This window comes from Pelodiscus sinensis, chromosome 4 (genome assembly GCF_052426305.1).
Source record: "Pelodiscus sinensis isolate ZL-2025 chromosome 4, ASM5242630v1, whole genome shotgun sequence".
Lineage (NCBI taxonomy): Eukaryota > Metazoa > Chordata > Testudines > Trionychidae > Pelodiscus > Pelodiscus sinensis.
In genome coordinates, this window is record NC_143055.1 from 111,745,129 (window position 1) to 111,773,069 (window position 27,941).

A 27,941-nucleotide genomic window follows, 5' to 3' on the forward strand; every position below is an offset into this window, starting at 1 on the left:
AAAGTGTTGTCATTTTTGAATTGCACTATAGCATGGGGTCCTCAACATGTGGGTTGTACCCCATGGGGGAATTGAGAACACATTTTTTGGGGGGATGAGTACCATTTGTCTTAATGGCTTCAGGAGTAGAGAAACCCCATATACTTTACTGTAACATGGGGGCATTGCCTGGAAGAGACTGAGGCCCACTGTACTGTAGTATGCGTCCACCATTGGAAAAAGGGTAAAATACATTTGACCAAAATTGTCCTTACTGTAACTCTGAAGCTAATGAAATTACAGCAGTGATTGATTTGTTCAAGGCTCCTTATTGTATTGTGACTATACTGATAGAAGGCTTAGGAATGTCAGTTGTAGTTTGCTGTGTAGCAATATTGTTGCAAGAAGTAACAATGGCATCTAATCTTGCACACCATAAATAACACCATCAGTCCCACAAACAACAGTGGGTCTACTCTGGATAGTGTTCTACTCTGGTGCAGGCTCAGACCCAAGAGGTATCTACCAGAAAAAACAGGCAACTTTTACTATCACTTATCAAAGTGTTTGCAGTTTTTAGTTTAGGAATGTGAATGACTAGTCGACTATCCTATAAGCAAATGCTTATCAGATAGTTGACACACTAGTTGACTAGTCGCTTCCCCACCTCTTGCTGGGAGTGGGAGGTGGAGAGGGCACTTCAAAGTGGCAGCGCCATGTGGAGCCCTGAGCCAGACCCTGGGCTCCACATGGTGCTGCCACTTTGAAATGCCACGTGCAGCCCGGGGCCAGTAGGGGAGTCCCCAGCCGGCCCCGGGCTGTCTGCGGCACTGCCGCTTTGAAATGCCGCAGGGAGCACAGGACCAGTGGGGGACTGCTGGAGTGCCCCACTGGCTACATGCTCCCTGCAGCGCTTTTGCCTTTGAAGTGAAGCAACAGCCCAGAGGCAACAGCTGCCTGTTGCTAAACTTCAAAGTCAGAGGAGCCTTTATTGACTAATTGAATAGTTGATGCAAATTGCATTAACTATTCAATTAGCCAACTCATCTAAATGTAACATACCTATTTTATTTCAGTTCATTGAATAAATATTAGTGGAAAGATCATCTGCAACAGGAAATTTTATACAATAGTTTTTAAAAAATCACTAGCTGACACTGTGCAATTTTAAATACTGGACCTAAATTTTCCAGTGGGTATTTTATTGATTATACAGATCCTTTTATGTACATCTGGTTTAGAGAATCAAGTGCATTTGGCACATCTAACTCAGGCAAATGGAAAAAGTTCATATGCCCTTAAGTGTGAAACTCAAATTTTGGGCCATATTTTCTAGGCAATTGATTGGATTTTTGATAGTAGTTTACTTTATTTCATTTACTTCAGATACCTGTGGCAAGCTAAAGTATTGTAACTAAATTTGGACCTCATCATAAACGCTCTTTCTACTTCTGGCAATGAGAATTGTGCATGTATCTTTGAATGTGAAATGAGGCCTTTAGTGTCAAATTCTGCTTACTCTGTCCTTACTCAGGTAAAATTCCCATTGAAGTCTGTATCCTGACAGATCCTTATGCAAGCAGACTTGCTTTCCCCCACTTTAAAGTAATAGAAGTTTCTTCCTGTATCAGGTTTAGTGGGGATTTTAGCTGTTAGGGAAACATGAATTTCTTCCTCAAATACTACTGTGGGGAAGACATTAAACATAGATCAAATAGTGGCAAACCAATATCAATATTGCACATGTAGAGAAATACATTTAAATTACCTGTTGTAGAAAGAGATTACAGAAATAAATGTAGTATATTTTCCACACATTTGGATTAATCATCTTTGGGATTTTGTTCATGCAACATTCTACCATCTAGTAATTAAATTGACTTGTCATTATTTCATTTTAACCTATGACTATCATACAGCTATATTACTATCTGGAAGGGGAGGGTATATTTTCTATGCATGCAATGTCCAAAACAAAAACAAATGTTGTCAAGAATATAATGGCTCTTAGACAGTCAGTATCACTTACTGAGTACTATGCTCATTGATGTAAATGGAGAGACTTTAGTGAGTGACTTTTACACTCTACTTGGAAATTATATCAGCCCAGCTAATGATGGCCTAAATTAAAAGATTTAGGCTTGAGTAATAAGTTGTGGTATGTCTACACAGCAGTGTTATAACTGACATTATTGTGAAAGAACATAGCGTGCATCTACACTACAAGCCTTTATTTCGAAATAATGTTGAGCTGAAGGACTTCTTACTCCCAACTCATGGTAACCCACATTTCATGAGGAGTAAGGGAAGTCGAAGGAAGAGTGTTCTTCCCGCTGTGTAGACAGCGCCAAAAGCCGAATTAGGCTGTTTTGACTTCAGCTACACAATTGATGTAGCTGAAGTTGGGTAGCTTAATTTGATTTTAGCCCTGCTGTGTAGACTTACCCTTAGAGTTAAAACCAATGGGTGGTAGGAGATACATGGTCCTTTACTAAATCCAGCCCAACTAATTTTTTTTCTCCTGAGTTTGACTAAGCTGATTTGCTGTTATATTCTCTTCTAGGCATTTGGATTTGATCCTAAAACTGATAACTATATTGAGAAAGCAGTAGCTGTGTTTGGTGGATTCTACATTCTCTTCTTTGTGGAAAGGATTCTTAAAATGATACTGAAGACCTATGGCCAGGTAGCTAACAGGACTGATGTATCAGATGGTTTTGATATATTTTGACAAGTTATGTTACAAGTCGGCTTTTTTATATTACAAAATTGAGCCTTGGATTGAAACAGCTGTTACATTTTTATGAGATACTTAGTGTGAAATATTTTATGATCACCAAATTACCAATTTCCAAGGAACTCAGTCTCACAATACCCCTTTGGGATTCTTGGTCAAACTGAAGTTCAGAGAGGCTCAGTAACTGAAGGTATGTTTACACCACAGAGGGTTTGGGGTTTTTTTTGGAAATACAGCTGTTTTCCCGAAAAACTTCAGTTATGTCCACACTGCAATCGCATTCTTTTGAAAGAAAATTGAAAGAACAGAAGGGTTTTTCTGACATTGATAAACCTCTTTCTATGAGGAAGAGGCCTTTTTCCAAAAGAGCTCTTTCGGAAAAAGGTGTGTGTGGATGGGGAAGAGGGAGTTCTTTCGAAAGAAGAGGAAAAAGCACAGGTGCCCTGGTGACATTCTGTCCATAGTAATCACAGCTTAAATGCGAGATGGCGTCCATTCAGTGTGGATGCTGTCTTTCGAAAAAACATATTGCTTTTTCAATGTGCTTTGGCAGTGTGGACGTGCTCTTTCGGAAGAAGTTTTTTCTGAAAGAACCCTGCAGTCTAGATGTAGCCTTAATCTAGCTAACATAGGACATGTCTACACTAGGAAATTCCTTCAAAATAATGATTTCGAAATAGCATGTCCTCACTACAGAGAAGACTCCCTTAATGTGGATGTGCTACCTCGCTACCAGGAAGCACTGGGGAATAATTACTCTGAGTGACTCCGGGGAGTAGTTTTTTCAAAATAGCAGTGGAGCATCCACACCACTGCTGTGTTTAAATTAACTATTTTGAAATAAGCATTATTCCTCATGGAAAGCAGGAGATACTATTTCTAAATAAACAGCCCCTTATTTTGAAATAATGGGCTTGGTAGCATGGACACTCCTTTTATTATTTTGAAGTAAAGGGAGTTATTGGGGACAAAGGCATAGAGCAGCAGTTCTCAACCTTTTCCAGATGGGGACCCATTTTGACAATTCAGGAAGACTTGGTGACCCAAGGCAATTAAAAAATGGGGAGGAAAGGTGGCAGAGCCACCTGGGGAGATACTTGGTGACCCTTTTGAAATGTAATGGTGACCCATATTTGGGAAACCCTGGCATAGAGACTTAGAAGCAGAGCTGGAAATAGAACCCAGAAACAGAATTCCCATCTCCTGCGCCATTAGGGCCACACTGTACTTGGCTTCAAAGACTAACTCCTGTGAGCAAAACCTGAATCAATGGATTTTCCTGGTGGAAATACATAAATGGCATTTTACCCTGAAAGCCTTGCCTTGGGCACTCATGCAGATACTGTAGGGTGTAAGAAGGAGAAATAGATACTGCCAGACTCTCCCACCCTTGAATGTTCATAGCTTAGTGACTCTTCAGTGATTGTGCTTTAACCTCAATGCCAATATCTTATGTCCTCTCTAGTGTTCCCTCTAATTCTTTTCATCCGGGGACAGAATACATTTTGTTATGTGCACTGAGGCATGTGCAGATGTGCACCGCCAGTAGAAACACATGTTGCTGGCTGTGGGTACTCTGCTAATCAGCAGGGTGGTACCTGAATCTCTCCTGGGTAGCCGCCCAAGCACTCAGCTTATAGGGGATGCTGATCCTCTCCATGTTTCAGTGTAGGACCCTTAATAATGGGCTCTGCACTAGCTCCCAGTTTCCTCCCCACTTCACACTGTATTTTCTTGTGTGTACAGGCTGCAGCATGTGTCTCTCAGACTTTCAGAGTTTAAATCTTACCTCAACTGTCTGGGGTGAATTCTCTCTCATGCAATCCCATCTCCCCTGCCACTGTAGTTTACAAACCGCTGGGAGATGCCCCATGTAGTTGCACCACATCCCTGTGGCTATTTAAACCAATTACCTACATAGAACAGGAACATTCAGTGCTAGTGCATCTTAACAGCTGGACTGAGAAGGGAAAAAACACCTTGTGAAGAGCCAGCAGATTAATGATCAGCAAATGCTCTGCAGCCTATCTGTTGTCTACTGATCAGTTTGGGAAGTTCTGCCTAAGAGTATAATAAGCACAAATAGACTTCTATGTGTCCATCCGAATGGGTAAGCTGGCTTTTCTTGCAGTGTGTATCTGGACATATATTCCTATTTTGCAGTTTCTGTTTTTATGTTTTTCTTCCCTTCACTTAGAATGGCCACACTCACTTTGAAAATCATGAACAGAATCCTCCTCAGACTAAGAATAATCCACCTGCACCACTGAAATCTGATAATGGGATGATGTGCTATGCAAATCCAGCCACAATAGAACCGAATGGAAACCTCAGTTTTGACACTGTTAGTGTGGTCTCTGCTCAGGTATGAGCATTGTTTTATGTAATGTATTGTTTCCTACTTGTTTATACAAGCTTATCTAGGAAGAAAAGCTAACAGGCATTAATAAACTTCTAGCTCATGACTCACTTAAGCATTATGAAAAAGCTGCCAAGTCAACACTAACATATCAGTGCTAGCACAAGTAAGATACCAATCAGTATTTCAGAGTCTCATTTTACTAAGTTCAAATTTTAATTGTTTAGTAGCATGTATCTTTCGCATAGCAACCACCACTTCGTATAGTTCATAATTAAACACTTCCTACAACTATTTTTGTAGTTGGAGGAATATGGTGTATTTGTAGAATACAGAATTTTCTAAAGAGAAAAAGCGTTGTTTATATAACTTCAATATTTATTTAACTATCCATTTCAACCACTAGGCCTAGCTAATGGATTTCTAAGAGGCTTTATGTACAAATGTCGTGTTTACAAATGTAGCACAATTACTGTACATTGTATGAGCAAACATCTAGCAAGTTGCAAAAATTTCAAATAAGATAGTTCATTTTGTGATTTATCTGCCTGAACAGGTTCATTGACTAAATGGTGCCAGACTTATAATTTCATTTCTACCTCTGGGCTATTAGTCATGAGTCCTACATATTCAGACTCAGCAGCTCTGCATTAAAAAAATTTTAAGCTTAGAACTATTCAATAGCGCCATGAAAATTACTGTCAGTACTTGGCAATACGATAACTCTTTCATTTCTAATGAACTGGCTGAGCTGGCTCTTTGGTACCCTACTTGAGCCCCAAGTTTGTATTATCTAGTGTCTCAGATTGCGTGGTCTGTAAAATCCACAGTCTGACGCTTGATGTATGTGCCTCAACAGAGGAACCAAGGGCTAATAGGCAGTGAGATACCAATTCCACAGTCAGAGTGATTATCCTTCCACAGAATATAGGTCTAATTCTGCAAGTACGTGTGATTAAGTGGAGTAGGTTCATTGAAATGAGTGGGGCTTCTCATTTAAGTAGATTTATTTTGCAGGATGTTTTCTCAGTAATATGGGAAAGCGTGCGCTGCTGTTATCTGATCGGTGTAAGCCTTGTGGACAAAGAACTTTGGTCTCCATGACAATTAGTACTTGATCTGTTAGCAGCTCTACATTAAATAAAAGGAAAGAAATCCATTGTCTCCTTTGCAACTGTTTTATGCTTCATGTAACTGCCAAGTTCTTTCTGCAGGAAGAGAAAACCCAGAGGTGCCTATGCAAATGTTTAAAGGGACCCACCCTCTCAGAGATTGGAACAATTGCCTGGATGATCACACTGAGTGATGCCTTGCACAATTTCATTGATGGTCTGGCCATTGGTGCTTCCTTCACCCTGTCATTACTGCAGGGCCTCAGTACATCTATAGCAATCTTATGTGAAGAGTTTCCTCATGAACTGGGTAAGATGTTTGCTTAACTCAGCTGTCACTCATGTTGGTGCTGATTGAAAATGTTCTTTGGTAGTTACATGAATGAGTGCTGGGTTATAACTTTCATACACGTTACATGTCTCCTTTCCTTCAGAAAATAAGTGCTTAATGTCTTCCCTTCACCCTCTTTTCTTCCCCCAGGGGATTTTATCATTTTGGTAAATGCTGGGATGAGCACCTACCAGGCTCTGTTTTTCAACTTTCTTTCATCATGTTCCTGCTACATTGGTCTGATTTTTGGTATATTAGTGGGCAGCAACTTTGCTCCTAATGTTATCTTTGCAGTTGCTGGTGGTATGTTCCTGTACATTTCTCTGGCCGATATGGTGAGATACCATTTCATTTCATTTCATTTATGCATGCATAGGAATATGGGCATTTCCACTGAGGAACTCAATAGTGGCTCGTTCATTATAATTTGGTATTCTGCCCTTTGATGGCTGTAGGAGATATGATGAACCTCCCTGGGGTGCAACCTGGAACTGGTGTAATGTAGAGCTCTCACCCCAACATGGTCCCCTCTCAAGCTCTTGAGATCATGACAAGCTGCAGACCTCTCCAGCTTTTGCACTTATACAGCCTTGCACAAGCAGACACTAGGGATGTTAAATATCGGTGAACTGAACAGTTGAGTAACCTCATGAATTTTTATCGGTTAGTTGACTATTCTATGAGTCCCTGGGGGTGGGGCTGGCAGCCACTGTCTTAGAGGCAGTGTGGGGTGCCAGGCAGGAGCTGGTCCATGAGGGGAGCCAGTTTAAAAACAAGCTTCCTTTGTGGACCAGCTGCCTGTTGCCTCTGATAAAAAGGCAACCACGCGGGGTGGCAGCAGCCCCTGTAAGAGGGGTCTGAGCCCCTGGACCTGGTGCGAGCTGCAACTGAGCTGAACTGCCTGGCCACCTGGTTCTGAAAACACTAAATGCAGAGCTGCAGCAGGGGTAGGTTCTAGACCTGGCTTGAGCCATAACTGAGCTGAGCTACTGGCCAGCCTGCTAAAAAATTTACTGGCAAAGGTGGGGGGAGGGAAAAGCATGTAGTCTACAGTATTAACCTATAAGCTTTTGCTTATTGGTTAACCGGTTAATTGACTACACTATTACATCCCTAGCAGAGACATATCCAGCTGTAGTTACATGAATGCTTCTCCTAGCCCCTCATGATTTAATGAAGAGGTTCCAGCAAGCCCCTCCGCCACCTAGCCTAGGTTCCCAGAGCTGAACTATCTTGCCTGACCCATAGAAGTTTATTTTCCAGTCAACCCCCTCCCTCACCAAGAGGGCAATGCACCCCGTCCTTGTTCCTGAGCAGATTTCCCTTTCAACTTCAAGTACAGTTTTAGATTAGAATAAAAAAGATTAACTAGCGAAAGGTTGATTTCAAGTGATAAATAACAGCATACAGATTAAAGTTAGTTATCCGAGAAATAAAACAAAAGTGCAGTATCAGCTCTATACAGCATTGAATGAAGCAGTACATCACCCTGATGACATAAACAGTTCACCAGCCTTCCATACACAGGCTAGAAATCCCTGCAGCTTGTTACCACATCTCCAGTCTTCCTTCCTGAGATGTTTCCAGGTATTTAGCTGTAAGGGGAGGGAGGCTAAGGGATGGTGTCACTTCCTCATTTTATAACTTCTTCCACGTGCAGGGAACTTTGTGCCAAGTGAAGTACCCAGCAGAGTTCTAGGAAAAGAACAGGCACAAGATAGAATTCAGTATCAAAAGGATCTAATCATATGCTCTTGCATACTTCACAGAATTACAGCAGCCATTACTCACATATTGGCTGAAATACCCCCAGGAAAGCCCAAGCTTTTTTTCTGTGGTCTGTTGTGTTTCTTAATGGGCCATTCCCTTGGATGGCTCATCCACAATATGCTGGCTAGTCCGACTGTAAGCTGTTTTGTGGGTGTAATCCCAGAAGCATACACATTTGAAATATTGGTACATAGTCAATATTGATAACTTCAGATACAATCACAGTGCATATAATCCAACAGGATATTAATGTTTAACACATCAAGACATTCAGAATGACACTTTACAAGACATACATTGTACAAACCATATCGTAATTATATCCCATGGTAAATATGGGAATGCTAGGGTTTTGCTTTCAAGCACAGACGGTCACAGCGGATATATTATAAGAACGGAAAAACCTTATTAGTGCCCCATGCCAACTGTGCCACACTATATGAATGGAAACTGAGTCATATGTTTGCCAATTTTACATATATTCTGAAAGAATTGTCACTCCTCTGGTGTTTTTGGCCAGCATAAGTATGATCAAATAAGGTAGAATAGTTAAGTGCCCAAAGTTCTGATTTCTAGGGTACTAGAAGGCTTTTCTGCACTTCATTATGGCAGTCTCAAGTCTCTGGTATGGTATTTCTGAGACTTGAGCCCTTGTTCACTTGGTCTCTTGCACCTTTTCACATTACATATTCATTAGCTTTCCTCTAGGAACGTTAAATATTGAGTTATGACTAATTAAATAGTCGATGTATTTTGCATTGAGTATTTGATTAGTTGATAGGGCACCTCCACCTTTGAAGTGTAGCGTGGAGCCTGGGGTCAGTTGGGGACTCCTCCCACTGACCCCGGGCTGCATGTGGTGCTGGCGCTTTGAAACGCTGCGGGGAGCCCAACATCAGGCTCCACACAACATTTCAAAGTGGCAGCACAGCGAGGAGCCAGGAGTCAGTGGGGGAGTTCCCAGCTGATCCCGGGCTCATGCAGTGTTGCTGCTTTGAAATGCCATGTGCAGCCTGGGGACGTCCCAGCTAGCCCCGGGCTGCACATGGCGTTTCAAAGCAGGAGCACTGGGTCTGGCTGCAGGCTTCGTGCAGTGCTGCCAGTTTGAAATACCTCTCGTCTTCCTTCCTCCCTTGCTGCCTCTTTCTGATAGAGGCAGCAGGGGAGGGATGGGGGAGGGGGAGAAGCGACTAGTCGACTAGCCTGTCGACTATCTGATAAGTATTTGCTTATCGGATAGTCAACTAATAGTTCACATCCCTACTTTCCTCCACTCAACATTAACCACTGGCTCATATAAAACTTTAACAATATGCATACGCAAGCAACATAATTTTTGTTTTTTTCATGTCATGTCTTTGTTACCCATGTTTTTCCAATATAGAAATTTAGCATCATTTTATGTATTATCAGGGAAGAGGAAGTTAATGTAAGTCCTCTGACATAACACCACCTTTGTCCTGTCAGCTGTAAGCATTATTGAAATAAGTCTAGGTAGGAGAGAGTTTGACAAAAACACATATCTCAAGAAAAAGCTACACCAAAGCCTTACCATAGGTTCTATTCAAACTCATACATCAAAGTATTAACATTAAACCAACACAACCCTTTTTTACCATTCAACAATTGTCTTTATATTTCAGTATCAGTTTGTTACACGCGTATCACAAGTATCTTACATCTTTCATTAACTGGTAGTTGAGTAGGAAAGTTATGAAGAACAGTAACCTGTCAGCATTAACTTGTCTTTTCTAAACACAGGTTTCCAGGAGACTTAGTCTCCAACTCTAGTATCATGCTTTAAGTTATTAAAAAGCTTTGTCAGTCATCTCTTTCCCACTGCATTTTGAAGTGCTTTTTATTCAGTTTCAGGCCTGGGTGTATGTGGGAAGGGGGCAGCTGCCCAGGGGACCCAGCAATTTAAAAGGGCCCGGGGCTCCTGGCTGCTACTACTATGGCAGTAGGGGAAGCTGGAGCCCTGGACCCTTTAAATCACTGCCAGAGCCCTGCGTGGTGTCCTCCAGGCCACCCTAAGGGCTGGCTTGGAAAGGGGGGAGGGGTCACTGTGGTCCGGGCAGTGCTGAGGGCTGCCCCAGGGCCCGACCCTTCTGCCTGAGGCCCTCACCCTTCCAGGAACATGGAACTGCCCCAACCCCTTGCCCAGAAGCCCAGCAATTCTATTGGCTACCCTGATCACTTTCGGACTTTGCTAGTCAAGTGTTTCCCACCCGACTTAGAATTGCACAAAAGCAGACATTAGCCGTTAGTAAAGACCCTCACTGTCATACTTGCTGATTCAATACAAATGATGTGCTTTTCTTCATAATAGGCTCTGTGGCCTACCTGTTCTTTCATTAAGAAGATGTAGGGTTAGGGAGACAGTGGGATCCAGATAACTTTTAGATTAGGTCTTCTGGCTTGAAAGCTGCAGTTTGCACTCCCCAGCATTAAAGATGTGCACTTTTTTATACAGGCAGTCCCCGGGTTACGTACAAGATAGGGACTGTAGGTTTGTTCTTAAGTTGAATCTGTATGTAAGTCAGACACTGCTGAAACTGACCGCCAGTTCTGACTTACATACAGAATCAACTTAAGAACCCCAGGCGTCCCCAAGTCAGCTGCTGCTGAAACTGATCAGCAGCTGATTCCAGGAAGCCCGGGGCAGAGCAACTCTGCCTGGGGCTTCCTGTAGTCAGCGCTGGTCAGTTTCAGCAGCAGCTGACTTGGGGACGCCTGGGGCAGAGCAGCTGGGGTGCTGCTGGGTTGCTCCAGTAGCGCCGCTCCTCGGTGCTACTGGACCAACCCGGCAGCACCCCAGCTGCTCTGCCCCAGGCGTCCTGATTCAGCCGCAGCTGGGGCAGAGCAGCTGGGGTGCTGCCGGGTTGGTCCAGTAGTGCCCAGAGCGGCGCTGCAGGACCAATCGGCAGCTCCCCTGCTGCTCTGCCCCAGAGTCCAAAACAAAAGCCTGGTCTGCTGGGGGGGGGGGAACACACTAACTGCGCCCCCCCCCCAGCAGACCAGGGACACGGGAAGCAGAGCCGCAGGGGCAGCGGGGTGCCGCGCCTCTGAGGCTTTGCTCTGGCAAAGCCTCAGAGGCGCGGGACCCCCCCGCGGCTGCCGCTTCAGTCTGGGTGCCTGTGGTCTGCTAGGGACGGTCCCCAGCAGACCACAGGCACCCGGACTGAAGCCGCAGCCGCGGGGGGGTCCCGCGCCTCTGAGGCTTTGCCAGAGCAAAGCCTCAGAGGCGTGGGGAACCGCCGCTGCTGCCGCTTCAGTCTGGGTGCCTGTGGTCCGCTGGGGACGGTCCCTAGCAGACCACAGGCACCCAGACTGAAGCAGCAGCAGCGGTGGTTTCCCGCGCTTCTGAGGCTTTGCTCTGACCTCCGGGGCGAGAAAGCCCCGTTCGTAAGTGCGGATCCGACATAAGTCGGATCCGCGTAAGTCGGGGACTGCCTGTATATCATGAGAAAATCAGAGAAAAGTCGGGGACTGCCTGTATATCATGAGAAAATCAGAAATCTAGTTAACTACCATTCATAAACATTCCTGTCTTGGCTCTAATCGTGCAAGAGCAGCTGTTCTCTTGAAATGGATCTGAGTTTTGAACCACCTCTGTTGGGGCAGGATCACCGCCCAGAATTCAAGCTAGAATCTCCCCCCACATTCCCAGAATTTGAAAGGCCTTAGAGCAAGATGATGGTTTTGGCCCATTTCCAGCTACAGCCCAATGAGGTTGTTTGCACAGGTAGCACTCACTGGAGGCTATTTTAGAGTCAACCAGCATACCAAGAGTCTTTCAAAACTCACAATAGCTTAGTAACCTCTACAAAAATATTTCATTCTTGAAATAGTTTCACTCTAAAGGTTCTTTGATATGAGATGATCAGTGCAAGTATTAATGTAACATCAATATCATGCAAAAATTGTGAATTGCTTACATATAGAGTAGCTTAACTTAAAACAATTGTTGTTAAACCCATTATAGAGGTAACACCCTGTCTCCATATCCATTGTTTTTAGGTTGCCCAATACAATTGTATCTGAAAAAATTTATGCAAGTGCTCTATACAGAGATCTGATTTTTCCACTTCTCTCCTGATTTTCACACTCCTCTGTCTAGAAGCAGGTAGGATTAATTAGAACTTCATTTCTCTCTTTGTTCTTCTCTCCCTGGTGCTTAGAGTAGGCAGAGAAGTGCATTTGTTAATTACTTGCACAAGCAGGTGAGAATGGGTGTGTGTGTGTGTGCGCGTGCATGCGTACGGAAGGGACTCTCACAGTTGATGGGTTTACTTCTAAGGCGACAATCTTCTGCTCCCATTAATCTTAACCTGTTTGAGGAGATCGCACTTGCCTAGGGAGGTCACAGAGGGAGAGGCAGTTTGAGCTATCACCTCACTGAGAACTTTGCAGAAAAAACCCAAAAGCAACCCACCTAAACTAACCAAAATTACAACTTTTAAGTTGATTCAACAGTTGACTGTAGCCAGCGCCATCATTTGAAGATGGGTATGGGAAGTTGCTGCTGGGTTGTCTTCACCAGAAAAGTCAACTGCATTCTGCACCAATTTAGGTTTCTAGCATTTTGGATTGGGGGCTATAACAACAGAGCCTGGAGGTCACACACGATTGGATCTCTGTGTGTAGGTTTGTGTCTGCCATCTTGTAGGTTGAAATAAGTTTCTCGGTTATTTTGGTGTCTAGTGCCGATTCAATCAGTGATGCGTCCACACTACCAAGCTTGTTATTTTGAAATAATGGGCTATGGAATTCGAACTCTGTATACCTGCTTTTCACAAGGAGCAAGGCTAATTCCAAAATAGTAGTTTTGAAATAACGTTAGTTTGGGTGCTCTGGTGCCACTAATTCGAACTTATTGGCCTCCAGGAGGCATCCTCCAGCTTCCCAGAGTGCTTCCTGGGGCTTTGAGTCCAAGGTAGGGTCTCCACATTAATGGAGCCTACCTAGGACTAATTTTGATGTTTCCCTGTAGTGAGGACACACTAGTTCAAATCTGTTATAATCAGGAGTTCTTAAGTCAAATTTAGTAATTTTAAAATAGTGTCCTAGTTTAGACATGGCCCAGGAATTCTAGGCTGCATAGTTTTGTCCATGGTGGAGTAAACCTGCACTGATGACATTGTCCAGTTTGGAGAAGTATCTCCCTGTACTCCACTAGCATGAGTCCTGATTTTTTCCCCCTGGGTTCAGGTTCAGCCAGATGCTTCTTATCTAAGGGCTGATGTTGTTTAGGTGCAGGATAGCAGCATAGTGTACAGGAGAGGTAAAAGGGAAAAATAGCCCTGTCCTCCATACATTCTTAGCATTTAAAGCCATAGCTGCAGATAATCTTTCCCAGATGTCCTGTAAGATTGACAGGGCATGGTAGAACTTTGGAGACTAGACCACTGATTACCAAAGTGCCATTAACTATTACTGTCCTCTGAGTGTGATCTGTTAGGAAGGATGACAATACTTTGGGGTACTGTCACTAACACCTGCTAGCTAAGTTAATCCGGAAACTTCATGATGTAGTTTTCAATTGCTGTAGAGAGATTAAAAAAAGTTTGGTTGGCAGTGGCCGGGAGACACACATCCATCAAGACAGCCAGAATCATTTCCATGACATACCCTCCTCTGCACCCTGATTGGAAAATTGAGTATGAGCCTTACATCATCTAACAATTGCCAGTCAGCCCAAGGAAAGGGAAGTTAGAGATTTTGCCTGTAGTTTGCCCGATCAGTGCAGCTCAGAGTGAATCTAGAGTGCTAGCTGAACTACTGCATTTTTCAAGGTAGTTGGTAGACAGAATTGGTAGCCTGAGTCATTAGAGAGGCTAAATGTTCATTGCTGTGAAGCCTAGTTCAGAATTGTAGAGAGGCTTAGAGAAGGTAATATATCCAGGATCTCCTGCTGTTTAAATGGGGCTTAAGGGAGGTGAGGCATTATCTATTCCATGCTTGTTTGTTTGCTTGTGCCCACACACAGAGCCTGGTCAGAGAAGGCCCATCATTCTTTAGCAGTTTGTGGAGGAGCTTGAGGTTTAAACAATGTACACTCTAGCTTAGGTGGACATAGGCTTTGTGTTCACTACGGATGATGAGAAAATGGCTGTCTCTACATGATACTGGAGCAACTCTGAAGGAATTCCTTGTCATAGAGTCCTCCATCTTCCGGTGTGTTTTAGATAGTTGCTGCATGGTCTCATACCTTCCACAGTTTCTGTAGTAATTGGCCCAGAAACCTGGGAGATCTGTGGAGGCAGTGTGCATGTGTAAGGAGGATGGCTTCTAATCAGCACCTATGCCACTACCTTGACTATCTGGCTATGTAACACTGTAGTGGAAACTTACTGAGTCAGAGTAAAAAAGCTTTTCCTTCTCAGATGAAGAAATGCTTGGCTAGCCACTAGCAAAAGAGGGTGGTCCATCCATGGTAGCAATGTAATTCTTGTGTTGGATTTATACGTATCCAAATTAAATATAAAAGTTCCATGTGTGACCACAGGTGAGTGGAACTTGTGACCACCTGAGAACAGCCTATGGATGATAACACAGATGTGAAGGACTGCCTCGTTGTAGGTTAAAAGGGATTGTGACATGGGTGTTAAGGTCTCCCTAGTTTATAGGTCTCCTGTCAGTCACCTTTGATGACAAGGTCTCCACTGACTGCTAGGAATCATGAATAATTCTACAGTATGGCGCTTCAGTCTTCCGGCCCAGTGTATTGAATAATCATACTTTCTTATTGAAATGGATTTAAAAATACATCAATCTTCCTTTATTAGAGCCTGCCCCTTTTGTGCATTTGTGCCTTAGATGAAGGGATAGATCTCACCAGAGAGCCGGTGTGCCTTCTGCCCTGGTGCACCACATCTGACAGTTCACCGAAGGGGCTCTGAAAGGTTATATGTATTTTCAGTTCCACTGTGTTAGTTTATAGATGCACCCCAACATCTTTATTTTACATTCCCTTAAAAGAGCCTAGATAAGATGTCTGATTGCAGAAGTGCTTGGAATGACAGACCATAACATCCTCTGTATTACAATTTTGTAACTTGGCAAGATGACAGCAGTTGTTTGTATTAACATCTGCAGGCCCATAGATTCCTGATGTCATATGAAGGAAGTGAGTCAGATCTGGATGACTGCTCTAAACTACATGGTCTAGATGGTACTGGGTCCTGCCATGAGGGCAGGGGACTGGATTCGATGACCTCTCAAGGTCTCTTCCAGTTCTAGTGTTCGATGATTCTACAGCAGAGAACAGCTCACCATTTCAGTTCTCTCATCATTGGTGAACTGAGTCCTTTGACCTATCCCAGCCACTCCCTTTTCTTTCTAGTAGGTTTACGATTCAAACAGCTGTAAATTACAATTAAAATCACAAAAAAACCCAACAACAAATAGTCTAGCAGCACCTTAAGACTAACAAAACATGTAGATGGTATCATGAGCTTTCGTGGGTACAACCCACTTCCTCAGATGAATGGTGTATTAAAAGTCCAGTTCCAAAATAAATAGGGGGTGAGAAGAGGGGGAAAGAAGGAAGGGGAAAAAATAGTGAATTAGAGTGTTCATGTTACATGAAGCTGATAGAGAAGGTGCAAATTGTTCTTAACCAACCAAACAATGGGTACTTAAGTCATTAGGATGTAGAAGGTAGTGTGCTAGCGAAGTAATGTCTGTCAAGATGCTAAATTACATATATTTTACCACAAGATGGCAACAGTTACCTAAAAAATAAATCTCTCTTCTAGTTCCCAGAGATGAACGATATGCTGAGAGAGAAAGTGACTGGCAGAAAAACAGATTTAACCTTCTTCCTCATTCAGAATGCTGGTTTACTAACAGGATTTGCTGCTATACTGCTGATTACCATATATGCTGGAAACATTGAGTTGGAATAAATGAGACTCTGAAGGATAGAACTGATAATGAAGGAGATCAGTAAATTTATAAATGCAAATTATAAATGCAAGGACTCTTGAAATCTATAAAGGGACTTTAATCTACCTGGTTTAAAACAGTGACCCAGTTTTCGTCTGCAAAACACAGAATGTTAGCTTTTCTTTTAGGTCTTCCAACTCATCCCTGTGAAATGGGCCATCAACTTCTGATAATTACAAGCAATGCAATCAAGCACTTGTTTTTAATTGAAGGTTCCATGCATATTCTGTACAATGGAAAAACAAAGATGTTCTTATTCAGTGCAATTAAGCAGGAGGCAGCTATGTATACTATATGTATTCCATATAACTTGGACTTAAAGAAATAAAAGTTCACTAGTCTGGACATTTATACAAAAAATTGGTAAGGTTCACAGTCTTAATTTAACCATGATGAAAACTAACCATGTTGGAAACTGCTTGCTTTCATGACTTGTGTTGAGGGCTTCCCTATAAACATACAGCCCCCCACACCAAACTCTTTAAGAATAGATATAAGTTAATCTAATATTCTATTAAACACTGGATGGAAAAATAGCAGTTAAAGAGAAAAAGATCAAAAAGCATTAAGTGCACTAAGAGGCTCTGGATTTATTTTGAAAACATTTTAAAAGATAATATTGTATTAAATTTGACAGTTTATGAATTCTGTAATTTTTAAAAGAATGGTGTTTTAAATTTTGCAAATACTTTGCCTTGAAATGTTTGAGTTTGTTTTATATTCATTTTATATATATATCAGGTTCCACTGATACTATTCTGGGGAAAAATCAATTTTTTGTTTAGCTTTTGTAAGGTCTCATTGCCAACGTTATTGACAACTTGCACTATGAAAAAAAAAGATGTCAGCATTCAAAGGGTTTCTGTGGTGAGTAATTTCCTTGTACAAAGTTCAGTGTAGCAAGGGAAATTACAGATATTTGGAAGACAAATTTTGCATTCCTTGGACTTTCAACACATTAACTTTTTTTGGAGTAGAATTTCCAAAATCATGTTTGCAAGAACCCAGTTTTTTTAAAAAACAAAGAATACATGTGGCCTTTTGTTGTGGGTTGGAGTGAGAGGAAGGAAAAATATCTAGTATTTCTTTTCAGAAAGAGGAATATTGTTTTATACTGAATTATTTACGGTTTCCCTTTGTACAAGAACAGCTTTACCATTTCCAAATAAATGTTGTCTTTCACCTCACTTCCTATTGGTAGAGATTGGGCTTTTCACCATTTGTTAAAATACATTTTAGAGGCAATAAAATTACAATTAAAATATTGAAATCATTAGGTCTCTAACAACATTATATACATGTTAACTATCAGCGTTGTTAAAGGACAGAATATGATTACGGCAGACTGCATGGGAACTCTAAATGTTGTGGGTTGGGCCAGGGGTGGGTAATAAATCAGGCCTGGGGGCTAGATCGGGCCTGCCCAGCTGATTAGCACAGTGTGCCTACACACAGTTGGCAGCATGTGTTCAGCTGTCCCCCCCCCCCCTTGTTCCACCTTGCAGCCAAGTCTCTCCCAGGATTCTCCCACTAGCTGTGTCGAGTGGGGCAGGAGAGGTGGAAAGGAGGGGGATGTGCTGATGTCAGGGTGTCCTCCTGTACTAGGGATGTTGGCTATCGTGTAACTGAGTAGTTACGTAACCGCATGAAATCTTAGTGGTCACACCACTATTTGATAGTCCCTGGGGATGGGGCTGGCAGCCAGTGCACTCCAGCCCCACTTCTGGGGAGCTCCCTGCCACTCTGCTCTGCTGCCTCTGATACATGGACCGAGGTTGCTGCACAGCAGCCTTCCCCGCACCGTTGTTGCCTCTGATAGAGGCAGCAGTGCGGTGGGAGGAGGAGAGGGCAGGCACTGCCGATCTGGTGCTGGGGGAAACCAGCTTTTAAGCTGGCTCCTGCCTACCCACCCTTGCTGCCTCTGTAGGAACTGTAAGGGGGGGCAGGTGGGTCCACGGAGCTGTCACGCATAGAGCTGGCTTGAAAGCTGTCTCCCCATGTGTTGGCTCCAGCCTGTGCCCCTCAAAGGCAGCAGCATGAGGGGGGAGGGACAGGTGGAGCTGGTGCTTGTGGCAAGCCTGTTTAAAGTCAGCTCCTCATGGGCACTGGCTCCCCGTTGCCTCTGATGCAGAGGCAGCAAGGGGTGTGCGTGTGTAGTTGACAAAGCAGTTAATAAGCCAAGGCTTATTAGTTAATCATGTTGTCTGCATGTTGACATCCTTACCCTGTATCTGATCTCTACAGAGCAGGGGTTGGGGAGAGGGAGATACATAGCAAAGCTGCTCCAATCTGAAACATGGATGGTGAGTGACTCAGAGGAGTGCAGAGTGGACGAAGAGGGAAGGCAGAGTAGGACAGCTTTTCCTTAGAGACAGAGCATGTCTTCTCTCAGAAACTTACCCAGCAGCACACTGGTCAGGGTCTCACACAGTCTGTGCCACACCCAGTCATTGTTAGACACACTACTACAAACTGTGTCAAAGTGTGTCTCACACAAAGTGTCTCTTTCACAGTCACACATTCTCTTTGTAGCTCTCAGCCACACCCCTTCTGCCCTTACAGAGGCCTGTGGCTGGCTCCCTTCCAGGTACCAAAATTCATGAAGTAGCCTCCCTATAAAAATTATAGCCCACCTATGTGGGTTAGGCTCAATTTTAAAATCTAGAATAGTATACAAGCACTAGAAGGGACCTAAAGAGGTCATCAAGTCCAGTCCCTTGCACTCATTGCAGGATCAAGCCCCATTTAAATCTCCCCTGACAGATGTTTGTCTCCTCTGCTCTTAAATATTTCCAATGATGGAAATTCCACAACCTCTCTAGGCAATTTATTCCAGTGCTAACCTAAATCTCCCTTGCTGCAATTTAAGCCCATTGCTTCTTGTCCTATCATCAGACGTGAAGGAGAATCATCTTTCTCCTTCCTCCTCGTAACACTCTTTTAGGGTCATGTATACACAATTTAAATATTTCTTTACTATAAAGAAACTTGATCAGCCATCTAAATTTCAGGACACAAAGGTGTTCTGACATCACCCAATATTTTCTCTCTCTCATTAAGGCATTCTGTCTGTTCGCGCCTTTGGTTTTATTTCCTTCTACTGTGTGTGAGGAGAACAAGGCAGAGCGAGCCATAGCAATCAGTCCTTGGAGCGGCTGGCTACAGCTCCTATGAAGGTGATCACTCCCCTTTGATCAAATGATAAGCTTATATGGCACTTTTCTTCCATAAAGCCAAAGACACTTTGCAAAGGCGATTAAGTTTCATCTCTATGCTACAGATGAAGTAACTGAAGGGCCAGCTTCAGATTACTGATGCATGGTCATGCAGCAAGTGACTGGCAGAGCCAAGCAGCGGTCCCAGGTCTGAACTACATTCATAGATTCCATAGCCAGAAGAGGCCACTGATTTAACCTGACCTCCTATATAAACACATGCTATAGAAATTCTGTACAATTATTCCTAGACCATATATATCTTAGAAAAAATCATCTCGATTTAGAAGTTGTCTTTGATAGAATTCACTACAATCTATAAATTGTTCCAGTGGTGAATTACCAGCAGTGTTAAAATAATTTTACACTATTTCCACCTTTTGGATTACATTAGACCCGTTTCTGCTAGACTGAAAAGGCTATTAATTTAATATTCATTCCCCAAATAGATATTTGGAAAGTTAAGGGGTGTATCATTAGTCTCTCATGCTAAACAGCTTGAGGTCTTTGGACCTATCATTATAAGGGGATGTTTTCTAATACTATAAGTATTCTTTAAATTATCAACTTTCTTTTGAACTATAGACACCAGAACTATACATAGTAGTATTCCAGCACTGGTTGCACCTGTGTCAAACACGAGATAAAAGCCCTTTACTTCAACTCTAGATTCCCCTGTTTACACATCCAAGGATTGTATTAGCCCTCGTGACTAACACTGCACTGGGAACTCATGGTTAGCTGGTTATCTACCAGGACTCCAACATTCTCCATTCACCTCTTTCTTGAATAGGAAACTCTTCCTACAAGTTGGGCCTATGCACTGAACCACACTGCTGCCTACAGCTGAAATAAAACAATACAGGCAAGTTCCTTGATTTAATTCAGTTCTGCGTGATAGCAGAGTTAGATATTTGATTCCCAGAGTGTCCACACAGTGAGGAAGATACTGTTCCTATTCCATTACACATCCGTCACTTCCATGGAAGATCAGGTACACATTCGCAAACACAAGCTATATTTGATGACAATTTAAGGTTGGGGCTAGACACTCCCCATTAACTCTCATCTTGGAAACATGGAAATTAAGTCAAGGGAAGAGACTTGTATATTTCTTTCCACCTTCACATGTTGCCTACACCACCGTTGATAACACACTCCAATGCTCCTTAGATCTTTCACTTGGTCTAACAGATACCCAAAAGCAATATGTATCTCTGCTTCAAGCTTGCCCTCTAATGCAAATCCTTAACCGTGACCTTATATACTTTTCTATCATGTCAACAGATCAGTACATCTGACTGCCACACAATCCATGCATATAAGATGTTCTGCCTTGACAGTGCCCTCTGCCATATTTCTCTCTTGTGATGTGTTTGTACTACAGCAGATACTTGGATCCCAGCTTCACTACTACGGCAAAGCTCTAAGTGGCTCTGTAGACAAATACTACCATTTGAGAAGCAATATAGGCAAAGACAGGTTTCTTCCAGATTCCTTCCAATGGGAGTACAAAGAAAAGTGCAACAAGTCAGTGAAAACAGTCCATGATTAATTTATTTTTTTTGAACCAATTAATTTAATGAAGCTGTTAAACGAAAAGTTTGCATTCACCATCATGACGAGTACCACTGTGATGTCATCTGTCTACTCACACTGTTCTCACTCAGTGAAATGGTAGGTTAAGCATGTATCTGTTAACGGCTCATTACCACTTTGAAAATTACCATCTGTATCAGTAGTATGGCAAAGATTTTCCTATTGAAACTGCTGGCATCATCTTTAGATACACTAGTATCTTTACAAGTCTCACACATTATTTAAAGCTTAGACTTTCACCTGATCACACTGAGTTGTGTGAATTGTCATAAATTGAGGCCTCAGTTATGAGAACTTTTAGAAAGGGGACAAGTTTTGCACCTGTGCAACCCCATGAAATACAAATTCAGTGAAGTCAACAGGGTTGTACTAGCATATTTTAATCCCAATATTCTACTGTAATTTAAATTGGGATTGTAGTTGTGTGTGCAGTGCTGGTCAATAACTTGATTTCAAACATCTAACAGACCTTTTAGACAATCCAAGAATTGCCTTGCCATCCAGTTTGTCTAAAAAGCAGGTAGCAAGCAATTTCTAATGAATGAGAGAGACACAGAGGAGCTCCCTGCAGAGGTGTAGCAAAAGTGTTATGTGTCCGGGGGCAAAGTCAAAATTTGTGCCCCCACCTCACAGCTGCTGTGCCGCAGGGCCTGGAATCTGGCACACAGCTGAGCTCAACCCTGGGAGGAACGGGGGGAGCTTGTACCACATCTTCCTCCACCCCCTCCAGTTTGGGGCCGGGCTCCCACATGCACTAACCCGCCAATGGAGATGGAGGAGGGTCCAGCAGGTGAGCCAAGGGATGACAGGGGGAGTGGAGGGGGACTAAATTGGCTCCCCATAGCATGGCACCCAGGGCAACTCCTCCCCTCCCCCCTCGCGCTCCCTCGCTAAACCACTGGCTCCCTATACAACTGAAGGTTAATCTGGTTGTATGACTAGTGTATCAGACCTGAATTCCTCCTAGAATGAGGTTTAACAGCTAATTCGAATTAAGGGCTTTACTTCGAACTCCCGTTTCACTGCCATGTGTAGATGCGGGCAGTTATTCCAGGCTCGTCAATTTCCAAAATGGCAACTGCCTGGGAACATGCTAATGAAGTGCGGGATATTTAAATCCCGTGCTTCATTTGCAGTTTCTGTCGCTCTCATTAGCCTCCCTAGTTCGAACTAGGGGGCTAGTGTAGACATACCCTGGGGTGTTGGCACCAACAGCCTGTTTGAATGTATCACCAGGGGACTCAATGATTGCATTTGTCCTTTTTCTGCCACTGTTGTACTGGGAGCTTACGTTAAGCTGACTCTCACCATCCCCACCCCTCAATTTTAGTCACTGTTTGTTAAGATAAGCCCGCCCCCCACATAAGTAGGGCCTAGGTTTATGCAGTTAGCCATTTTAAACATGTATTTGACTGTGCCCAGGTTATTAAATGATCCAGGCTACTCTGAATCGGCAATTTATCCTCTTCATTGTTTACCCCTTCCTGATGTGTGTCCTGTGTAAGCTTTGGCCAAGCAGGATTTCCAGCCCTCTCCCCCAGTCATTAATAAGTGTTAAACAACATAGGACCATGATCCAATTCCTCCAGGTCTCCACTAGAAACACCTGATTGATAATGATTCTTTGTTTATAATTACATTGAGACCTATCAGTTAGCCAGTTTTTAATCCATTCCATGTGAGCCATGTCAATATTATATCATGGTAGTTTAAAATAAATTGCCATGCAGAATCAAGTTAAATGCCTTACAGAAGTATTTAGATCAGTTACCTTTGGCAATTCAACTTGTAATTTTTCTCCAACATGAATTGCCCATGAATCCATGTTGTACGGTATTGATTTATTAAAGATTTAAAGGAGTAATGAAATGAAGTCCTACATAAACCAGTGTTAAGTTGGAAGTTTATTTGGGGAATGGCGAGACAGTCTCCAAAAGCGATAAAAAGGGCAGGTCAGGACTCCATGCAGCCAAAGCCCCTCTCTCCTGGACATTCACCCTGGTTCTCTCTTCTGTGGACTTCCTCTTAAATCCTTCCAATGTGTCAGCAATAACTAGAGCTCCATGCACTTGAGGGTTCTAAGGCAAAAGGCTATGAGAATGTTAAGGGCTTGCTTACTTAAAAAAAAAAACCCAATAGTTATCTCTAAAAATTACATATTTGCCTCACTGCATATGTATTTGCAAAGTCTATGAAATGCTTCATGCATTTTTGGTATCACAAAAGAAATGGAAGAGGTGCCTCTAAGCCCTCATTCTCTGTGAAATGGGCTAACTATTCAAGACAGCTGACAGTCTTGTTGAAATTGGCTGCTCATGTAAGGCACTAAGCACACTTGATGAGGAACTGGAGGGTTTTTAGGTCTTAATCCTGCAAGTTGTTAAAAAGGGCTCCTGTACAAAGCAATAGGATTGGAAGAGAACGCAATGCACTTTGTTAGCTTGGCTGATTTCATTGGAATGGTCTCTGAATTCATGTTTTGTGTTTAAGACATTCAGTAATCTTGGTAGTTAGCTCATGCAAAAGGGGTTGCAGGATTGGAGATACTGATCTTTAAAATCATGTTTCTATTGCCAAGTATTCTAAGTGCAAAATACTCAAAAGCAATTTTACTATTTTCTTTTCTTTTCATAACTAACACTTCAGTTTTTGGGAGGACATACCCTAATATGGGCTTATATGTGAAGTATCCTAGTAGCTATAGAGGAGCCCAATCCTGTTCCCATGGAGTCAGTGACAGATTTGAAATTCACTTCACTGGAAGCAGTATCAGTCTCCCTTCACCGACTGGTTAGAGCAGCACTGTTTTCTGTGCATTTTGTGTTTTAAGGGTGTGTCAAAGAGGTAACTTGTTTACAGCAAGTACTCTCTCATCTTTACAAAGATACTCCCATGGAAAAAAAATAAGTCACGGTCTGAAAAAATGGAATGGCAGCAGAGTTGTGAACACATTACAAATGGGGATTCTGTTCTGAGTACAGAATTAGCACAGAATTGGTACCGTCTAGAGCATTTGGACTCTCCCTCTTTAGTCCAGCATGCGCAACCACTCGAATGATCCTCCTTCCTCAGCTGTCATTGCTCTTAGGTGCAGACACCCCTCACCCAGCTCTTTCTGGCTAAGGTTTTCTGCCCTAGGCTTTTCCCCTGTCTATTCCATTAATCCCAGCAAGCCAGACTGCCTCAACATGCTAGAACCAGGGGTGAAAGTAACTTAAGAATGTCTTACCAATACTGTTGTATTGCACCCTGGGGAAGGGCTAACGGCAGGGGGTTGGGGGTGTGTGTGGGCTCAGTTGTGTGGAGGGTCAGGGCTGGGGGTGTGAGAAGTGGCTCAGGGCAGAGGATTGGGGTGTGGGGGAGCAGGATTCAGGGATGGGGTGTAAGGAGGGGCTCAGGTCAGAGGTTTGGGTATATGGGGGGTACAGGAATTAGGACTCTCCTGTGTTCCTCTCTCTCCTGACTCATCCCTCCCTAAAGAGCACCTGGGGGGGGGGGGGGGGAGAGGGACTCAGACCAGTCCCAGCGTGGGGGGAGGGGCTGTCCTCAGTCAGTCCATTTCACCTGTCTGCTGCTTAGAGTGGCCTGCATGAGAGCCTCAGGCAGACCTGGCAGAAGCAGCTCTAGATGAGCTTAGAGCAACAGGCACCCTAGGCGAAATGCGTGATCGGCGCCCCCGCATCCAAAGTCCTCAACGCCGTTTATCAGGGCGCCCTAGGTGACTGCCTAATTCGCCTGTATTGACGGGCCACCATTGAGACCTGGGCAAAGAGTTTGCAGGGCCCAAGGCAGCATGTTGACAGGGGCTGTGCTGAGTGCCCAGGCCACTTCCAGCCAGGGCAGTGAGCGAGCAGCTGGCCAGGTGCTGGGTAGTGCAGGGCCCAAGGCAACCGCCTTGCACTAAGGTTGGCCCTGGCCCTGGGAATCCCGCTGGGAGTGGGCAGGACTCTTCTTGCAGCTGAGTGCCCCAGCCAGCTCTTACTAGAATGCACTGCCTTACTTTCATCTCTGGCTAGCACCTGCACTTTGCTCTCTTTGACGGTTATAAACAATGTGATTGGCCACAGTTGAAGTCACCACTTAGCTCTCTCCTTAAGCCAGCACATTTATTCTTGAGGTGAAAGGGTTATAGAGAAAACATTAACAATAATAAAAGCCTACATGGATGCTAGAGAGCTCAAACTCCTTCCTGCACCTCCATTAGCTCCTACAGGGGCTGTGATAAGAGTCAGCCCTTCAAACACCACATACAGGTTTTTTAGTGGTTCCAGTTTCATTGTGGGGATAACATATTAATGTATTGAAAATGATTCCTCCAAATGGAAGTGACTCCCCATAATTTGTTCCCCACAACTTAGTGTTTAGATTTATTATTAATTCTTCTTCTTATTATTATTTGTTAAGATTGTTAAATGTTTAGATTTATTATTATTATTGTCCCTTTAGAATATAATGTATTAGGTCATGTAACTTAGAACTGTTAAGAATATAATCCTATGTAACCAGAAACAGCCCCCCCCCTCTGTTCTCCAGGGCATGCTCAAGCTTGTGCAAGGGGCTGCTTGAAATTGACATTGCAGAGATACATTGTAACAATGCATTGTCAAGCCACTAACTCTGCTATGGGAGCCAAGCCCTGTAATTGACCAAGGGCATTGTTACTTAATTCATGCCTGTTCTCTTTAAAACATTGTAACTTTACTCAGCACTCAGAGAATGTTTTAAGCAATACCACCCAGAAACTTTTGTAACTACAACTTTTATTATTATACAAAATACTGTATGAATGTATGAGAGAGTGCTTGGATGATGAATGAATGGCTCTGAGAGGTGCCAGCCTGAGAATACAGCAACAAAGGGCTGAAGAAGGCGTCAGGTGCCAGTGCAACCAAAAGGTGTCAAGTGGAGAAAACCAAGTACTGGAGGTCCACCCGATGAGATCACTGACGAGCACCTGGCAGCCACCCTGGAGACATCAGCAGGATGCAGCAATTTCCATAGACTGGCATAGGAAAAAATTCCTATAAGAACTGGACTAAAAAACTATGGAATCAGAGTCCAAGGTTCTGCTGCCAGCCCACCAGGAGCTTCAGATGTGCATCTGATCAGGACTTCGCTCCCCACTACCATCATTTGTGTACAGAGTACCTGGCCAGTATTCTGTCACAAGCAACTTCCAGGCTGGTAACTATACACAGAACTTGAATGAATGGATGTATGAATAAATGGTTGTATAAAAGTGTATAAGGGTTAAGTAGTGTTAGGAATAAGTAGTTAAACAACGTTGTTTGCTTCTATCTTTTCTTTATTTTTTTATTATTATCTTTACAATAAATGTGGCTTTTTGCCTTATCCCCCTCATAAGATCCTGCTTGGTTTTATTTGGTACAACATCATAACCACTTTAAGCTTAAAACAAGTGCTCCACGAGCCAGTCCTTCCTTTAGGCAGTTTGGGCCTTAGCTCTTCTGATGTTGGGAACAGGTAACTAGGAAATAGGTAACCAACATAACATCCTCCAGAGGTAGCTGAACAAGACTGGGCTTCTGCATGAACGGACATGGGAGCCTGCATTTTTGCCCATTAGAGATAATCAGTTGACACTCTTTCTCCAAGGTCATTCTTGTCTGCCACAGTGTTGGATACAGTCCTTGGATCATGTAGGCCCACAATTATACATTTGCTTACTACAAAGGATCCTAGAGATAGGTTAGCCTAATTCAATATGTCATTTCAGTGATACTACAGTTAATTGCAGTATCTGCCATCTTTCACTTTCACGTTTGTCAAGTTACCCACAAAACATTAGTAGAGAAATAAAACGTAGTTATCTTTAAACTGGCTTCACCAAAACAAAATGGCTGTGTCTAGACTGGCAAGTTTTTCTGGAAAATCAGCTGCTTTTCCAGAAAAGCTTGCCAGCTGTCTACACTGGCCGCTTGAATTTCTGGAAAAGCACTGACGATCTCATGTAAGATCGTCAGTGATTTTCCAGAAATACTATGCTGCTCCCATTTGGGCAAAAGTCTTTTTCCGAAAGACTTTTACACAAAAAGGCCAGTGTAGACAGCACAGTACTATTTTCCACAAAAAAGCCTCGATCGTGAAAATGGCGATCGGGACTTTTTGCGGAAAAGCGCGTCTAGATTGGCCATGGACGCTTTTCCGCAAAAAGTGCTTTTGCGGAAAAGCGTCCTGCCAATCTAGACGTGCTTTTCCGAAAATGCTTTTAATGGAAAACTTTTCTGTTAAAAGCATTTCCGGAAAATCATGCAGTTTATTTCAAAATACGAAATAAGCTATTTCGAAATTAACTACGCAATTTGCGTAGCTCAAATTGCATAGCTTAGTTTATACACACCCTTATTCAAGACAGTCCCTTTGATTAATGTAAATCTCAGTCTGAGTCAACTAGCTCCTGGTCTCTTTCTATTTCCTTACCCTCAGTTTTCTAAATATTTCTTGTAAGTTAGTGGGATAGGTGTGGATAGTAGGACCACTTTAATGAGCTATTGTAGGATAACACAGGTACCCAGCCTTTTGGTTGTAAAATGCTGGTTAACGCTTTACAATAACTACACATTAAAGCTAAGTTACAATAGCATTTGGCTGAAACGGCTTACTACATGCACCATGCAGAAAAAATATCCATCACAATGTAAACATTAATTGAGACATTAAGTTGGTGCCAAAAGAGAAATCACCCTGTGTTCAGAGTTTTATAATTTTTCACCTTGGCTTTGATTTCACTAGAACAAGCAAAGCTGTCATTGAAATGCCAAGTAAGTGAAATGTACATCCAGGGACATTTTAAAAAGCAAGTTAATCTGAAAGAGTACATAACTGTGGAAGTTTTTGTTTGCAGTCCTGGTGTGACGCTCTTTCAGCA

The 27,941-nt window shown here is 42.9% G+C and overlaps 2 protein-coding genes across 5 annotated transcripts in view; one reads left to right on the top strand and one right to left on the bottom strand.

Annotated features, from left to right (window-relative positions):
- The window catches only part of SLC39A8 (solute carrier family 39 member 8), a 52,394-nt gene extending 34,969 nt beyond the window's left edge, over positions 1-17,425 (top strand). For 2 of the 4 annotated variants that reach the window (XM_006126897.5, XM_025186574.3), the window contains exons 5-9: positions 2,543-2,665; positions 4,914-5,081; positions 6,290-6,497; positions 6,669-6,853; positions 16,049-17,425. In XM_006126897.5, the coding sequence (XP_006126959.1) occupies positions 2,543-2,665; positions 4,914-5,081; positions 6,290-6,497; positions 6,669-6,853; positions 16,049-16,198 (834 nt within the window). In that variant the 3' untranslated portion in view covers positions 16,199-17,425. Of the gene's footprint in view, positions 1-2,542; positions 2,666-4,913; positions 5,082-6,289; positions 6,498-6,668; positions 6,854-12,308; positions 12,415-16,048 lie in introns of all 4 variants that reach the window. The other 2 variants (XR_012904055.2, XM_089778054.1) reach the window with 2 other exon arrangements.
- BANK1 (B cell scaffold protein with ankyrin repeats 1) overlaps positions 6,847-27,941 on the bottom strand; it is a 416,748-nt gene continuing 395,653 nt past the window's right edge. The window contains exon 18 of the mRNA XM_075929668.2: positions 6,847-8,213. The gene's annotated coding sequence lies outside the window, so the exon portion shown is untranslated. The remainder of the gene's footprint in view (positions 8,214-27,941) is intronic.